The following is an 18,611-nucleotide window of genomic DNA, read 5'->3' on the forward strand; positions in this document are numbered from 1 at the left end:
TCTGAGGAATCTTTGATAGTCTGTTCTTTGTATTAAACAGTTTAGCTGCTGAAATATGGGGTATTTAAAGGTCTGTGAAAATCAAGATCACTAGAATTACTCATTAAAACTCTTGGAGCAGAAAGATGAGCTCCTGTGTCTCGTAAATAAATTCATAGCCAGGCAAGCTTTACTTATTTGGATGAAAATGCTTGTTTTTCTACAAAAAATAAGGGCTGAACAGTTATTAAAGGAGATGCTGCTGGCCTTGAGCAATATAGCAGCTTTGATCTGTGTTTTAAAACTTCTATTGATAACAGTTCTTTCTGCTCAAAGTCTGTATATCTGCATGCAGCAGCAGCATATGTCATCAAAAAGTTATGCTTTTGGACAGAGGCAAACAGGAAAAAGTTGAAAATATGCACTTCAGGGAAAAAAAAAAATAAAAAGAAGAAGAAAAAACTAGATGTTTTTAACCATTCCTGAAGCTAAACTTTACTTCATACTAAAGATGCTCAGTTCTGGTCTTTGATAGATCTATTAGGAATTTTCTTGCCTAAAACTAAGCTATATGTGAGAGGACTAGAACAGATTTTCCAGAGACACATATGGAAAGATTTAGGAGCTATTTTTCAAAACAAATATATACATATATGTATCTTAGATATTAAAACAACAATAGCTGCAACTGATAATTCTCTTTTGGAATTAAAGCCCTAAGGGAGTTTCCTTGACTAAAGAATCTTTTTTAATACCGTTAAAAGATAATAGCAATGAAATTAGGAAGTAACACAAATCAATATTTGATTAAAAAAACCCACTATTCACCCAAGAGATAAGAAGAAAAGGGAAAAGACTACTCCCTCTCATTCTGTAGAGCTCACTAAACTTCCTGCTCTCCAGCAAAACAGTGAGTAGAAGGGATAAGTCTTGTCACTTAGTGCCACTGCAGTATGAAAATCACAGTTTGTTTGCAAACCAGCGATTTCCTTTGTGTCAGACTCAGTGTTTGGTATATGTTTAATGCAGCCAATTCTTACAAGCCAGTCAGATGTGTAGGAAAAACACATAATCTTTTTCCTTGGCTGTAGCTGGATAATTTCATAAGAAACTGATATAAACATTGTCCTAAATAATGTACTCACAATATATTTTTTTGAAGTAGGTAGAATACATTGTTACATTTTTGGTATTATTTTGGGTTTTTTTAAGTTTTATTTCCACAAATAAACATCTCTCTTTAGAAAGATTTCATAAAGTATAATAAAGTTCCAGTCAGAAATGAGTGAAGCCATAGCACAAGAAAATTTGAGGAGTGAATATAATTTCTCCATAGCAAAAGAATCAGGACATGAACAGACAATATATGTTTTTAGGTCACCTCCCTTTGTCATATGACAGTCTGGCTGAAGAGTCTGTCATCCTCAAGAGGAAACACTCATCCTCATTTCTGAGAGAGTCTTTCAAGGGCCTGTGATTGCCTAATATTAAATATATTTAACAGATACTCTCTTTCCCAAGAAGTTCAGCTGAAACTGTTTAGGAGAGGAGAAAGTGACCAAGACAAAAGCCCAAGAAACTCACGGTTGAATACTAATACTTCCATATTCAGTGGTAAACTGACACAAAAAAAATCAATTGAAATTTATCAGTGAACATGAAAACTTGGATATGAATATGCAGCTTGTTTTACTAAACTGGTTAATAAACTTCCTTTTCCAGTTGCTCCAACATTCGTGTCAAATCAAACCATGTATTACTCTTGGGAAGGCAATCCCATCAATATAAGTTGTGAAGTGCTAGCAAATCCGTCTGCCTCAGTTCAGTGGAAAAGAGGAAAATTAGTTTTACCTGTAAAAAATACAACTCATTTGAAGACCTACAGTACAGGAAGAAAGCTGATTCTAGAGGTAAGACTGCAAATGGAAATCAGTGTGGTGGTGGAACATAATTCTGTCCTCAGTTTGGCAGCACTGCAAGTACTGTAGAGGGTATTTAATGCTAAAACCTACAATTTAATAAATAACACTCCTTAAAAAGGAACAAAACAATAAATACTTATATATGGACTGGTCTATCTACACATTTCTTATGAGTAGTTAAAAAATAAACCTTCTTTGAATGGCTTATGCTCAGTTTTCCAACAACACACTACAAAAATATACTTTAGATAATTCTTAGCATTAAAAAAATCCAGAAATAGATATAAAACTAAACAATCAAGCTAAGACTGAAAATTAATGTGACTCCCTGGTAGGCACTTGATACCTACAAAATATTTATTAGTTTTTGTTTTTTGTTTGTTTTTTTTTAATTCTTGTTTAAAAGTGAAATTATAAAGATGAGCAGTATTACTATTTTCCATTATCAGAGAATTAAATTAATTAGATTTAAACATTTCATTTGAAGTCGAGAAGAAGGAGTCAAACATGAAAAACATATATTTAGGTCTATATTTGGAGAATATACTAGATATGTTGAAGAACACATGTGCATATTCGTTAAGGAGAACATACTTGAATTTCTGGTTTAAAAATAAAATATATTTAATTAGCAACTAATATTTACAAAGTGTGTTTATTTTAAAGATTGCTCCCACCTCTGACAGTGATTTTGGACGGTATAATTGTACAGCCACAAACAGAATAGGAACAAGACATCAGGAGTATACACTTGGTCAAGCTGGTAAGTTAAAATTTTGTTTCCTTTTCTTTAAATATTTTTTCTTACTTTAATCAACATGAAGTTCAGACACACAATCCTCTGTTTATTTCATTCCATGGACTGTTTGCAGATAATTTAATTGTCTAAGAGCTGAGCTGCAATATAAAGTAAAATAAACCACTTCCCTCAGAATATGAATCTTCTTTTGATTTAATTTTAAGGCTTTCTGAAGCTTGAAGAAAATTAGTTTAACCTTTTTTCCTTTGCTCTTACTATATCCTACATTTATAACAATGTATTTTTATTACTTCAGCAGAGACACATATGGTTTGCAGTCAGTAAAAGTAAGAAGGAATTAGAAAATCATTTTTTTCCTTTTTCTCCCTCCTTATTTTCTTGAAAAAGCAACAATGACAAAAGATTGAAATACTTCAGCAAAGAATTTCTGTCTCCATTTGCACATTTAATTATTAAAAAAGTAGAAATTGACTGGAGTGCTAGATTGAAATAATTTAAGCTCTGAGATATTCTACATCCTATTGTTACAGAATGTCTGAATATTTTTATATCCTTCTGTTGTTCAGACAAATAGAAAAATCTGTTTGTTCTTGGGCAGAAATAACTATTAACTGAAACTAAATGAGTTTCTTAGCAGTGCTTGCAATTACATTTTCTTATGGAATGGACTAAAGCTATTCATAAAAACATATTTTTTTTTTCTCTAGTTCTTCTTCCCTTTTAATTTTTTTCTTTTAATTTTATTTTTATATAAGAAAAAAAACCAAAAAAACCCCACTTTAGACTCCTACCAGGAAGAGTTTTATTGGGGAGCATTCCTGAAGCATGCACATCCAGTCATACGGAAACTCTGATCTGGCCTGCTGCTGTTATTTATTTTTGCTCCATTGGGCAATTATTTTCTTTTAGTGTCTCAGAAATTATAAAACCTCATTATTTATTAATAGTCTTCTTAGACTTTGTACACAATTTTGAAAATTTTTCCCATTATCTCTGTAGGATACTAGCACACCTTCCTACTATAATAATACCTTTTGCTTTTGAAGAACTGTGAAAAGTGCTGAGCTTCCTAAAATAGGAAAATGCGGGGTTCAAATTTCTGTGAAACACAATTTTACGTCATTTAGAAGATCCATTACCCTTCATTTTTCAAATTTTTGGGGTGTTAGCTGTGGTGTGATCTTACCTTCCTTTGACAGCTACATTTGACTACCAAGAAAGAAAGCTTTTCTTGAAGCCATGAACATAATAGGAAAGGAAGGAAAATCCCTGCTTGCATCCCTCTGGTCTTACCTCTCTGGAGAGAAAATGATGAGAAAATATTGTGGTGCCACTGTATGTTTTTTTATTCATAAATGTGTATACACTTGGGAGAGCATTTCAACATATATTCTGCAGAATGGTTTTGGTTTTTTCTTAGATTTGCAGAACAACATCTCATCACAATGCATGATACTACAGGATGATTGTTTTAGCTATGTATATATCCCCTGCTTTCATAATTTATTAATTAATCAATTATAATAAAGAATATTAGCATTGAAAAGTTAATTGAAAAAGCACATAATATTTTGTCATTTTATTTCAGGAAATTCACACATGAGCTCCCCTGGAAATGCAAGGAAAAACAAATAACAAGTTATAATATTTTCTTTTTGCTTTTAAATACAACTACATCAGAAATGGCACTGATGACAGTTTTTTAAACATATTAATATTCTCTACTTCTGCAATGTTTTGCTTATCTTTTTTTCAGGCAATTGATCAGAAAGCTAGATGAACACTTAAAAATATGTATTTTAGTTATAATAAGGGGAATGAGAATAAATAGAGCTATGGGAAGAGAGCATGCAAAGCACAAACTATATGGGTATATTCTAGTTAATTATATTGAATGCAGAAAATAGGAAAAAAAAAACAAACCAGGATGTTTAGTAATGATAATGAATAGGGCTGGAAAAAATGGATTTGGGGTGTCACGGTGCACTACCATGCACTACCTGCTATGCACTACTTACAGTAGTGTAATGCATAATACTCAGTATCCTGAAAGATTGATATTTGCTCTAAATAGACTTTGTTTTTGGAATAAAACCCCAAATGTGTAATTCATCATTACAAGTTTTGCACTTAAACTGGCATCAGCTGGAAATGGAAAATGATCAGGGATACAGAGGATAAAACCACTATAATAATTACAGATATAAGATGTCAAATGCAGCTTTCTCCCTAGTTTTATTACCTTGGTTGCTTCACTTTGGTTGATTAGGAAGGCCTAATGATTGATATTTTCCATATTAAAGGCTATAATTTAATTTAATATATTTCAATGCAGCCTGCTTTGCCTCCTGGCTTTGATTTTAAATATAAATTCTGGGGCATAGAATGTTTTTACAAAGACTCTGTCAGGGAAAAATAAATACAATTTCTATCTGGGAGACAGTATTAAGTAAAGTATACAGCTAGGGTAAATTTGATCACAAATGATCATTTTACTGAATAGTTTTCTTCCTTAAATTCTTCAGGAATTACTTGTTCCTTCATGGTTTGTTCCATTTTCTGCTTCACTGGATTTCAGCACAATCAAACTACATTTTGTTTTATTAATTTACTGCTACTTAGAAAGTTATACTGTCAAAATTCCATTATCTTTATTTGTGTTGCCTTACTTAAGAAATTAGACTTACTGCTGATTTAAAAAAGGAATATTTATTTCAGAATTGATATGCAATTTACAGCCATGTTTGTATGACAGAAAAACCATAACTGTTCACTCAGATTATACAGAGCTACTCAATCAGACTGAATTCTGTTTAAACCTTTCAAAACAACTGAAAAGCTGTAGAGTATGTGAAGTTTCATTCTGGAATGAAATCTGCTTAGAAACTTCAGAGTTCTGTTGAAAGCTTAATCAGATGTGCTCATGATGTGACTGCTGTGGTGATCAACTTTTAGAAATACCACATGGGCGCCCTCCTTTTTCATTTCCTGAACTTTTAAAATGTTATGTGAGTGACATATAGAATGTGAAAAGACCCACAGTCACTTGTTTCCACTTCAAGTTAGATGCTTCATGTCAGCACAACAGCCACAACTTTTATTTTAGAACTTAACTTACACTCTGGTTTTAATCTGAGTCAGGCTTAAATTTTGGCAAGCCAGGTCAGTTTGGCAGGTTGCCCCAATGGCTCTCAGAGGCTGAGGTGAGCACAGATATTCCTGGATTTGTCCAAATCTAGTTTATGCATAGTTTATGTGAAATATCATTTTTCAGGGAGCCAGTATGAGCTAGACAAGCATTCTTCTGTTTTGTCGAGGTCTCAGTATAATTATTTTAAATATTTTGTGTAGGTAAATAGAAAGTCACATGGCCATCAGTAGTTTAGGACTATGTTACTGGAATAGGTAATTTAATATCTTAAAATAGTAAACTTCAAGGTTGTGATACAGAACTTAATGAGAATTTTGAAAGTTTCTCTTTTTTATATATATTTAAGTAGATTTTCTGCATAGCTGGATGTATACCTGGACTGAATCTTGAGCCCTAAAAAAGTCAACTATGATTCACCTCTATGGATCTCAAAACCTTACTCTTCCTAGAGTTTCCTTTCCCCTTCTTCCTTGTATTCTGGGATGGAATAGGGTTTAAAAGTCCTGCTTTGGGCAGGAACACTTTTCACTAGACCAGGGTGATCAATGTCCTGCCCAACCTGGCCTTGAGCACTTCCAGTGGTGGGGCATCCACAGCTTCTTTGAGCAAATGAGAGATGCTACATCTGCTACAGCTGTATGATTTCTCTTTTTCCTTTCTATAGGAATACTACAGGGAATTAAAAAACAAAAAGTCAGTGATGTCATTTGATACTCAGAACTCCTATACCACTTTATTGAATTAGATATTCTTTAAGCATCCTGTGCACACAGAAAGTCAGTGAAGATGGAAATTTATGACAACAAAAGCTAATGAAGACATGGGAAAGACCATAATTGAGCTTCACAGAAAATGCACCCTGTAACCTGTTTTATGGCATAAAGTCATACTCAAAATATGAAAAGGCTGATTGACCACTGAAAAAGACTACAAAATCAAATTTAGAAATTTACTAGTCTATAGTTTTGATGCTGGCACTTTGCTGATGGTTAATAAATGTTTCTTTATTTGCATTTCCATGCAGGTAAAAGAAAATCAAAGTAGTAGGACTTAATTTTCCCCGAAGAATAGTATAATGAAAAAAGAAAATCATATTCTGCCAAAAGCCCATTTGTCTCTGTCGCTCTATTAAGGAACGGCTGGGAAGAGATGACACAGACTCTCATGGAGTCATTCAGGAGAATTTTTCTAGTTTATTACTTCAGGTCTCTTTATAGACCGATACGTGGAAACTCTTACTGGGTAGTAAACTACTACATCACCATCATTGGTCAGTGGGGCACAACACCCTCTGACTTTCTCTTGCAAAGAAAACAAGGGATAGAAAACAACACCTGCAAGGCTGTTTTCTGTCCCTGAGGATTGTTTTAATTCTTTCTCATGTTTTTCCCAGACTACTTTCTCAGGCAAGACTGAGGAGCTATGCGGCCTGTAATTTCTCCAGGCACTCTGTTTCAGAGTTAGACACAGAGTCCACGTGTCTCCGCAGAAATATGGGCAGAACTAAAATCTAGCTTGCTGTTCTAAAACTTGCCATTGTCATAATAGCAGTGTCACCTAAAGGATTTTTATTAAAAAGTGAACCAAACAGCAACATGTTTTCAATTAGCATAGATATGAAATTATCAACATGGCAGCAGTGTTTTGCTTTGTGTGCATGTGTCTCATTTCAATTTATTATTTATATAATTTTTTTTTCTAGCTGTTGTCTTGTTTACTAACTGAATGCTTATTTTTTCCAGAACTCTCAGAGATTTGGAAAAATAAATATACATAGATCTAATATTGAGGGTTTTTTCCATTCTAAGGATGTATAAGCACAAGCTATTTCATAGAGATTTTTGACTCCAGAAATCTAGTCCCCAGCCTCATCTCTTTCCTTGCCAAGGTCCTGGTGCTACTTAGATTCAGCATTTAGGCATAGTTATTTTCAGTCAATATATATGCCAGATGTACAGAGAGAGAAAAAGCTGGAGAACTGCAGTAGGAACATACTGACAGGAGACAAGAGCTGACTGGAAGATCAGTCTCAGAGCCCACTGCCCACTCTCACAGAATCACTTCCATTTCTCTGTTTATACCAGGACTGCTGAAGTCTGAGAGGGAATTATTTCCTTCCATAAAGCTATCAAAAAAATATCCTGAAAAGAAAATCAGCAGTGATAAAAGAGGTCATTTATTGAACAAGTTTGGTCATAATTATAAAGACTTTACACATCAGTGGAGACAAATATGAACTCATAATTCTGCATGTACTCTCTATCAGTGATACTGTTTTTGGAACCAAACCAATGTCAAATGGAATTGACAAAATGTCTGACTTGTTGGGACTTTTTATGCCTTTAATTTAAAGGCTGAATTTGTGATTAATTATCCCTTTTTTTGACAGCAGTACAATGACAAAAAAAAAAAAGATAGCAATGGAACTTCAAAGAAAGTATTTTGGAATCTTTGCTATTACTAAGTGATCTTTAAATCATAGAAAGTAAATCCCTTCCTTTTTCTACTACTTAGTCCTTCAACTTGTATCTAAAATAGTATATGAATTGGTGATCACTGCCTGTAGCTAACGTCCTCTAAGATTCATTTTGTTGGTTTTAGAAGGAAAAAGAACAAGAAAAATGCACAGCTCTATTCTTCCAGGAAGAGATTTTGGAGTACAAAACATTGCAAATTATTCTTCACTCCTGCTAAACATTGATCCAAAAGGCTTGCAATTCTAACATGAAAATCACAGCAATGCTCCAAGTAATTGCAGCTGACAGGGGACAGCTCAAATGCAGGAATGCTTAACTGGATCAGAACCAGAAGGCTGTATATCTTGCATGATCAAATTCATACTCATTAGAAGACTACAGAATTAGATTCAGTTCATTATGCTGTTATTGATCTTCTTTGGAGAAAAAAAGTTACAGATCTACCTAGTTGGAAATAAATAGTAGGTATTTTATTGTATCTTGATAGTATTGCTAGTATTTGGTTTTGGTTTCACCGGTATGTGCCTTCTGCTATATTTTCTTCAGGTTATTCACTCTCTTCCTTAGAACTGATATAGTTCAACTTTGAAAACTGCATAAAACTTACCTGTATCAGTGGGTGGTTTGGAATGTGAGATGCATATTTAAAATAATATTGTGGATGTATTTTACTTCAGTGAGTTCTAAACATATTGTGTTGTGCTAGTTACACAACATATCATACCCGCTTTTCAAAGGAGCTTCATTTCATGCTTATTATCAACAGGAATCATATCTTCCCCTGGCAGAAATTATACTGCTACTGCAGTAGCAAACATAAGGTTCTACCTGAAGGATTTCTTCTTCCTTGAGTCATGCTTATTATAGTTAACCACACACAAGATAGAGAGATCTCCTTAATATTTGGAAAGTCAAGAACAATGTGGATATGTAAATAACACATTTTTGTTTCATTCCATAGACCACATAATTGTATTGATGCAGACAGAAGCACTAGGGATTTTCCTTATTAAAATATTTTCCAAAAACTAACATAAAAATAGTATGAATGAAATTAGATATTCCTTGTTTTTGTTTGGTTTATTTTGAACACTTTTAACAAGAGAAAAGGAATTTTCAGAAGCTTAGATGCTATTTTTAATACTGTAGATATCCATAGCAGCTTTTAGCTCATTCTCATTCTCTTTTGATTTTGGGAGGAATACTGACTTAAGAAGTAACTCATATAATTCATTCTTCTTCTATGTGGTCACAGAAAAAGACAGTCCATATGTTTTTTGAACATAATTTCTTTTTTCTAAACGCCCCCAACTTTTTGATCCCTTTAGAAAGAAATACAAAAGCCAGGTCTGTTTTTTCATGGATTCATAGCAGACTAGTTACATTTGGTCATGTTGTATCCAATCAAAAATCTTCAATCCCTTTCTAAGAAACATGAAAATTTCTTGCAAAGTCACTTATCCTGATGATTGTTTTCTGGAATAGGAAAGGATTTGAGTCCCTCAAGCTGGGACTTCAACTGAAATCTGTAATGTCATGGATTCACTGTTGTGTCTTTAAGTAAAAGATATTACAACTTTCTTATCCATATAAATAAAATCTGTGCTGGTTTTAACCAATAAACACTAAGTATTGGAGGTTTCAGGAGACCTGGAATCTGAAAAGCCAGTTGTAAGAGGTATTATAAGACATTTGCATAAGAACACTCAAGTCTGACAACTGACAGAGATGTTCTTCTTTAAGAAATTAAGTTTCTGATAATTTAGAGGTTATACAAATCAACCCCTTTACACCAGATTTGGCAGTGTCCTTTTCCTGAGAATTTGTGGCTGAGTGTGTCATTAAATCTGTTCTCTAATATTTTGTAGAATTTTTTTTTCTCATTTTCATTCAAGTAACAATGCCGAGTGACACTCAGATTGATTCTTTTTATTCACAACTGTCTGACAGCCTTTGAATACAGACAATGTTTTATGTAAATGGTTCATTACCCACTAACCAAATTACAGGCTTTGGCTCAAATTCTGGCATGTCCTTAAAAAAATATCTTTTATAACATGGAAACAAAAGCAATGTCAGTTCTGGAACAAAGTATGCAAATAATTTCCAAATGGATCAGAAAAGAAACTTGTAATGGTGTTTTAAAACTCTGGCATTCTGTCCACAGAATTAAAATTCTTCCTATAATTTTCAATATCACTTTTTATAATTATAACTCTTTTAAATGTGGGACAATTAGAAAAGCTAGTCCTTTGACTTCTATATGTTTAATGACAAATTGTAAGAATAATGTAATGTTTCTATTTTTAAAGATGTACTGACCCCAATGTTATTTTTTGCTTTTATTTCATATGTAGCATTTCAACACCTACAAACACGTGCTTTGTTTTCATAGCTCTTTTCTACTTTGAAAGATATACTCTTGCTTTTGATTTCAGAGAAAATGTTTCTTTCAACCTAATTTGCAAATTAGTTTGTAAGATGAGCAGAGAATAAGAAACCTTCCGTTAACATATTTTCTCAGTAGCTTGAAATCCATTCTTGGAAAAAAAGAGAAAGAGATTCATGTTTTCAGCTGTGTTTCAGCATTCCATAAAATGGCCAAATTATTTATAAGGTAATTTATCATAAGCTTATTTAGAAGAATTTAGATTCTGAATTATCTAATTAGCTGTGTTTGTTTTGTTAAATTTGATATAAAGTTTGTTATTCTCTTTTACATAATTATAGAGTCAACAAGCTGATCTCTTACATATTTCGAAGATGAAACTGGCTATTAAAAAAATCATATTATAAAAGAAAGGCAAAAATGGGAAATGTTTTTGCAGTAATTTAGCATACAAGAAAATGAACGTGGTTTTCTTACAGTTCTGTAGTAGAAAGACTAAGTTGTTTATCTAACACAAATATTCTTGCACCATATTCAATATTATTTTTTTCTCCCTTGAAGACTCTAAGGAAACTTTTTTAGGTAGATTATCAGCTGCTTAGGTCTGTCTCGTTGCTGCTGATTTTTAAACTGTGCTTGTACTTTTTCAGACGTGCCATCAAATCCATACGGAGTACGAGTTTTTGAGCTGTCACAAACCACTGCCAAGGTTTCGTTCAATAAGCCAGATTCACATGGAGGTGTTCCCATTCACCACTACCAAGTGGATGTAAAAGAGGTGGCCTCAGAAACCTGGAAAATAGTTCGCTCCCATGGAGTTCAAAGTGAGTATACAAAAAGTGAATGGTGTATTTTAACTGAGAGGAATGTCCAAGGAAAATACTGTAAGTATATCTTAACTGTTTCCTTCTTTGTCTTAGTCCTGTAGCTCTATTGCTGTGTTAGTGCAGACACCTGTACGCCAGCTAGAAATAGTTCTGCAACTTTGTAAAAGTCAACTGTTACTTTTCATTTTAAAAAATTTTACAATTGTTGTCCAATTTTCATGTACAGCCAAAAGCCAGCTTTTGAAGCTATATATTTCAAAGAGAGTAGAAATGACATTGCATTTGAGAATGTGCATTATGTATGCAGCTAAATTAATAATTTTAAGTAGGTTGTGATATAATATTTAATCCTGGACACTAATTAGTGATTTTGAGCTACTTAATAACTTTCTACATACCTGTTAATATTCTCAATACCTGTTTCAAAAGCATATTATATTTGTTCAACTAGCATTAAATGCCCTCCGAAAGGGTACTTACTTGCATGTCTCTTGGCAGAAAAGAGCATAAGCTTCCCCAAACAGATAAGATTTCTTTAGGCCCCTGATGGATTGGAGAGTTGATACAGAGTAATGTTAACCCTTATATCCAAATTTGCATTTTGGTATTTTTAGTGCAAGTTAAGGCAGCCTCAACAGTCTTCTGATTAATACTTCAGGAGGTAAATGGTTTTTCAGCTATCAGCAGAGTCATGGGAGACAAAAATTTAGCAAATCTAATGTGTTTTCTCTCTTTCCCTTTCACATCCTGTAATCATACAAAACTTCTGCACTAAACTGAACATGTTCAAAATTACAGAATTATTTCAAAAAACATATAATGAACGTGTGGTTAACATGTATTCAAAAAACAGGTTTATAACTCCTTATGTTTTTCTTAGCTCAACACAGTAACTGTGTGTATAAATGTAATGTAAATCATAGTAACATTCATTTTTTCCAGTACAACTTGAATTTCTTTCAATACTAGGAAATCTAAAGAAGAGCTGTTGGAGTCTGAGACACAGAGTGTGTGCCGCTGTTTCTGATACTTAGTTCTAAGATCCAGAAAAACACTGAATTTCATATAACATGAAATCCATGAGCATGTTTTCATGGTGATACATGGCATACACTTTCTTCTAGATTACTAATTGAAATAATTTTTAATCTGTCTTGCTTCTGAACCTTTGACCAGAACCAAAGAATTCTCTCTCAGCTTTGCTTGAGTACTGTTAGAAGAAAACTTGATAACTGATGGAATTGGTTTTGTAAAAGACCTGTTTAAAAAGGACTGTTCAGGAATTATTTGTAAGAGATATAAGATCTTTATGCTTTTTTTCCAAAATCCAAAATACATAGGGTTTCCATGCTTCTGAGCTGCAACCTCTGTTTCTCCCCCTCTCTTGTAAGCAAGGGTAAAATATCTGTTTTCTTGTTCTGACAATGCAATACCATCAAAGTAAAACACTTGCACATGTATACATATAGGAAATAACACTTTTACAGCAATCAAGAGCTTGTTAAGATGCAAAATTAATATTATGCGATATTAAAATTATCTAAATTATCTGTAATATGAATTACTGAATGTACTAAATATACACTCATCCCAGAGTCTGCCACAGCTGATAAATCAATGGAAGATTGGAAAATCATGTCCAGATAACAATTTTCCAAGCTCACTGTAAAATCCAGCTGCCACATTAATTCACTAATTGCCAAGTCAAATTGACCTGAATGTTGTTTTGATGCAGAAAACTTCTGGGTTTATTGGTAAATTCTTCATCCAGGTAAAGTCAAGGCTTGGCCAGGGCCTTAGGCTTTAAACTGGAAAGATGCCTCTGAACTCATTTTCAAAGCAAGGTTTTTAATAATAGCAAGTAATATTAGAATAATATTATATTCAATAATAGAAGTCTTAGGTAATTGACTGATTAAACAATTTAGCAGTTAGTTTAATCTAAAGTTTCTTTTATAACACCTAACCTTCAAAAATGATACATTTTTTTAGAATCCTGGAAACATTTAAAAAAAAATAAAATAATAAAGCTATACTGGATTAGGCAAAATCAAATCTTAAACAAGGAAAAGAGTAAAACAAAAAAAAAAACAACAAACCTCTGTATAGGAACAGCTATATAACTTGTTTACCAAGATGCATCCGTAGTTAGAAAACAAAAATATCTCAAATGACACGTCTAAAAGGTAATTACACAAAGATATCTCAAAATATTTAAAAAAGCCGGCTGTAAATACAACAACGACACTTTATAGATATTGCTCATCATAGAAATCCATAAATTTACATTATACAATGAATATGTCAGCAGTAAGCGTCTGAAAAAAATCAAGATAATATTTTTAAAACATTCATGTCTTAATGACTAAAAATGAAACAAGGTAAAAAACTTCTTAATTTTTTAGTAAATAATAATCACTATTCTTTTGTGTTACCTATAGAAAACAAAAACTGTAGAGATCACAATAAACAATAAAATTTCTGATGAAATCAAGGGTGTCACAAACTGCATTCACCTCTACCCACAAGCAGGTGTTCACCAGTGTTCTATCACAGCTGTCCCAGTTGTGGTCATCTTCACCTTTCCAGGAAAACAACCATACTTTGCAGTCTAAACAAGTGTCTTCAATGAAACATGAAGTAATTTAAATTAAACAATATTTAAACCTGGTAAAAATTAATTATGATAAAAGGAAATAACAAAACTTAACCTCAAAAAAAAAACAAAAACGAAGTTATAAAACAACTTAAAAACACTCAAACTTAAATATAGTGAAACTTAACTTTGCTTAATTCTATTAACATTTAATCACTTAACACTGTATCTATATCAGATGAAAGCACAATTCAATCTTACTCTATTATTAGAAAAAAGGCAACTAAAAGTTTGGTATATACCTTTTGAACACAATGTAACAGTAACATGGATTCACTATAGAGATTATAAGGATGCAACAAATACATCACAATTCTCTGTTATTTGGCTTTGAGAATAACTCACAATAACTGCAGATGTTACTAAAAATACTTACTCGTAATAAGAATTTGCCTGGTATATGCTTAAGTTGGTTAGGATTTTTAAAGTGCAGTTTTACTAGAGAAAAAAACACAACACAGGATTTGGCAAGTTCCCATTCAGCTTTTGTAGCACTTTTCAGAAACATTGTCTAACTTTTAATTAAAATCCAAAGTCCAAATCGGTATATATGCTGTTATAAGTGTTTTTTATAATAAAAGGACTCACATAAAAATTACCTTATTAAAATTGTAAAAAAATAAACAAGCAAATGGGTAATACTATGGTTAACTTAACTTTGTCTTGTACAATGAAATTCTCCTAGCTAATTATTTTTAAAACTATGAATATCTTCTGTAGATAACATTAATTGAAAGGTTGTTTTATTAATAGCTGTAAATCTTTCAATATTTTAACATTAGGTTTTAAAACTAATTATTGCAAGGTAACTTTTTACTTCTGTTGGTAAACTGTCTGTGTAGTTTTCAGACACAACCGTGCCCTGGCAGCTCCACTTCTGATCTTTCAACTCATTTTTAAAGAAATGCATTTTGCAGAAATTGACTGTAACTACAGTAGTAATACCTGATGATCATTCCATATCATACAATGTTACATTATCAGTAGATCTATAGAGAAGATAACATTTTTAAAACCTTCATGTATTGGAAATACTGAAACAAAGCAAAACTCTTTTAAATTTCTTGGGATACATAACTATTATTATTTTCCATGTTATTTGTAAAAACAAAACCAGCAGATATCATTAGAAATGCAACATCCATATATATATCTACCACTATACAATATTTATAAACTTTTTGCTCTATTTTTGAAGGCGTTTCTTTCAATAGGGACTTCCTTTTAAAGACTTAATCATGACTACAACAATTTGCAGATTAACCAACAATGCAATTTACAAAGCTTCTAATTTTTGAATTGCCCAATTAAAACTCTCTTTTTTCTCCCTCTCCGAGATGTCCAGCTTTCTGTTGTCTTTCTTTTTCTTTTTCTTTTCTTTAGTTGCTTGCTTTCGGCTGTTTCACCGAGGTTTCTGTTGGTTGTTTCACGGGTGGTGCCATGGTGACAGCATTTCTGGCCGCTGGCACTGCAGTGTGTGTGTGCTGCCAGCCCCGTCTGCCCCTCCAAGCCAAGGTTTTGAATCTGAGAAAAAAAATCTAAAAACTTATATTTAGGGAGAAACTCCTTTTCAGGAGATAAATCCCTTTTTTGGGCGACTGCTGCTTACGCCAGAAACCGGACCCCAAATGAAAACCGCAACTTTTTGTCCCACTCCTGGGCCAACTTCTTGAATGAGCTTTGCCGGCTCAGCTTCAGTGCCAGACGGGGGCCCCCCAACCTCCCCTCCGGAGGGCCGGGCCCTGCTCCTCATGGATCGCGTTACGGATATCACTGCCGGGCATGCCTTTGTAACTTTGCTCAGCCCCTTTTGTTTCGCTGTCTGTCTATACCTTTTCCCCCATATCCTGGGTTCAAACAATTCCTCTTTAGAGATACTCAATCCCATTATCTAGACTGGACACAGCTTACCAGACCTGTTGGCTATCTTCAGATTACTGACCAGCAGAATCCAATGTTCCGCTAGTCCAGGGCCCTTGGAACTCTAGAATTTGATAGCAGATGTTTTTCTCGAGACGGATTTCTTTCAGGAACTGACTGCTCTGATCCAGGCAGGTGTTGATTGAGGCTTTTGTGAGCTCTTTCTGACACTTACTGAACATCATTCCTCCCACATGGCACCATTTGTAACTTTTCTCTAAAAAATTCTTTTTTGTTTCTTTTTTCTCTTCTCTGATTCTGCTGCATTTCTTCTGTATTTTTCTTTCCTCCCCTGGATTTCTCAGTCTCCTCTGAGCTGAGCTCCTTTGGGATCCTCGCTCGTGGGGAGTCCCGTTTAGACAGTTCTCTAGGTTTGAAGAAAACTCCCGAGCTCGTTAGAATCTTGTTTCTCGTGTTTATTAGAAAATCATCACAAAACCTTGCAAGCATGTGTTTTCCTCTTCATTTCATTGTCTCTTAGCTGTATTCTGAAAGGTTTTGTTGAGAAAACAAAATAAGTCACACTTATGATTTTGGATATATTAAAGATACTTTTTAGCATATGTTAGCAAAAATTTCTCTAAGAGATGACAAAAACTAGTAAATATGAAAACAACCTGAAAAGTTATCTTGGTTTACAAAGGGTCATGTAGTCAATACATAAATATTGAAAGGACAGTGGGATATATTAAAAATTAATACTACCTTCATAATTAATTCATGATATTTTCTGAAATCTCTACTGATATAACCCCGTATAAAAAGACTGAGACTGTATATCCTATATTTCTCTGAATTGTTCTCTGAACTATTTTAGAAATCAAAAACTAATCCAGATTGTCAAATATTTACTAAACATCTTGTTTTCATAAATCTTATTAAAGTTAGATTATATAGTTCTATAGGGAAATCAAAAGTGACCTGGTTGCATATATCATAAGTTCCTGCAGATATTCTATAATAAGTTGAAAACTTGTTCTATTTGAAGTGATTTGAAGTGCTAGAGAGCCAAACCAAACTACCAAGACATATTAGCAAAGCACAGACATAACAATCCAGAACAGAAAAAACTTTTGCAAATGGAGATGTCAAAAAAACAAAATTAGTGTCATTTTTTAAAAAGGAAATGCTGCTAAAAGTAACTAGAATCTTTCTGGAATATCGAGCCTTTGCATGTTTCCTGGGCATTCAGAGGGTTTTAGCAATTCTTTTAAAACATCCATTTAAAATTCTCTCCATTTATATTTTACCCTATTTCACAGAATCCACAGAATTCACAGAATTACTAGGCTGGAACAGACCTTCAAGACCATCAAGTCCAACCCATGCCCTAACACCTCAACTGGATCATGGCACTGAGTGCCGCATTCAGTCTTTTTTAAACACATCCAGGGATGGTGACTCCACCACCTCCCCAGGCAGACCATTCCAGTACTTTATCACTCTTTCTGTAAAAAACTTTTTCCTAAGTTCCAACCTATATTTCCCTTGGCACAGCTTGAGTCTGTGTCCTCTCATTCTGTCAGTTGCTTCCTGGAGAAAGAGACCAACCCCACCTGACTACAGCCACCTTTCAGGAAGTTGTAGAGAGTGATAAGGTCACCTCTGAGTCTCCTTTTCTCCAGGCTAAACAACCCCAGCTCCCTCAGCCATTCCTCACAGGGTTTGTGTTCCCAGACCCTCACCAGCCTCGTTGCCTCCTCTGGACATGTTCAAGTGTCCCAACGTCCTTCCCAAACTGAGGGCCCAGAACTGGACACAGCACTCAAGGTGTGGCCTCACCAGTGCTGAGTACAGGGGAAGAATGACCTCCCTGCTCCTGCTGGCCACACTATTCCTGATCCAGGCCAGGGGCCATTGGCCTCCTTGGCCACCAGGGCACACTGCTGGCTCATGTCCAGCTGCTGTCACCAGAAAACCCAGGTCCCTTTCTGCCTGGGCACTGTCCAGCCACACCATCCCCAGTCTGTAACATTGCAGAGGGCTTTTGTGGCCAAAATGCTGGACTCAGCACTTGGACTTATTAAACTTCATCTTGTTGGACTCTGCCCATCCATCCAACCATTCCAGGGATCTCTGCAGAGCCCTCCTACCTTCCAACAGATCAACACACTCCCAGCTTAGTGTCATCTGCAAATTTACTAATGAAAGATCAATACCCTCATCCATGTTGTCAATAAAAGGTATTAAACAGAACTGGCCCCAGCACAGCCCCCTGAGGGACACCACTGGTGACTGTCACCAGCTGGATGCAGCACCATTCACCACCACTCTCTGGGCCATCCAGACAGTTCCTAACCCAGCACAGAGTGCTCCTGTCCAAGCTGAGGGCTGACAGCTTTTCCAGGAGTGTGCTGTGGGATACGGTGTCAAAGGCCTTGCCTTTGTGTCTGAATAGACACATCCACCGCCCTTCCTTCATCCACCAGGTGGGTCATGTGGTTATAAAAAGAGACCAGTTTGGTCAAACACAACCTACCCCTCCTAAACCCCTGCTGGCTGGGTCTGATACCCTGGCTATAGTGTAAGT

The 18,611-nt window shown here is 34.5% G+C and overlaps 1 protein-coding gene across 1 annotated transcript in view; it reads left to right on the forward strand.

The window, feature by feature from the left end:
* NCAM2 (neural cell adhesion molecule 2) overlaps window positions 1-18,611 on the forward strand; it is a 151,141-nt gene that overhangs the window by 66,011 nt on the left and 66,519 nt on the right. The window contains exons 10-12 of the mRNA XM_058848801.1: window positions 1,702-1,889; window positions 2,568-2,664; window positions 11,329-11,502. Of these exons, the coding sequence (XP_058704784.1) occupies window positions 1,702-1,889; window positions 2,568-2,664; window positions 11,329-11,502 (459 nt within the window). The remainder of the gene's footprint in view (window positions 1-1,701; window positions 1,890-2,567; window positions 2,665-11,328; window positions 11,503-18,611) is intronic.

The sequence above is a fragment of the Poecile atricapillus genome, chromosome 1 (assembly GCF_030490865.1).
Source record: "Poecile atricapillus isolate bPoeAtr1 chromosome 1, bPoeAtr1.hap1, whole genome shotgun sequence".
In the NCBI taxonomy this organism is placed as follows: Eukaryota; Metazoa; Chordata; class Aves; order Passeriformes; family Paridae; genus Poecile; species Poecile atricapillus.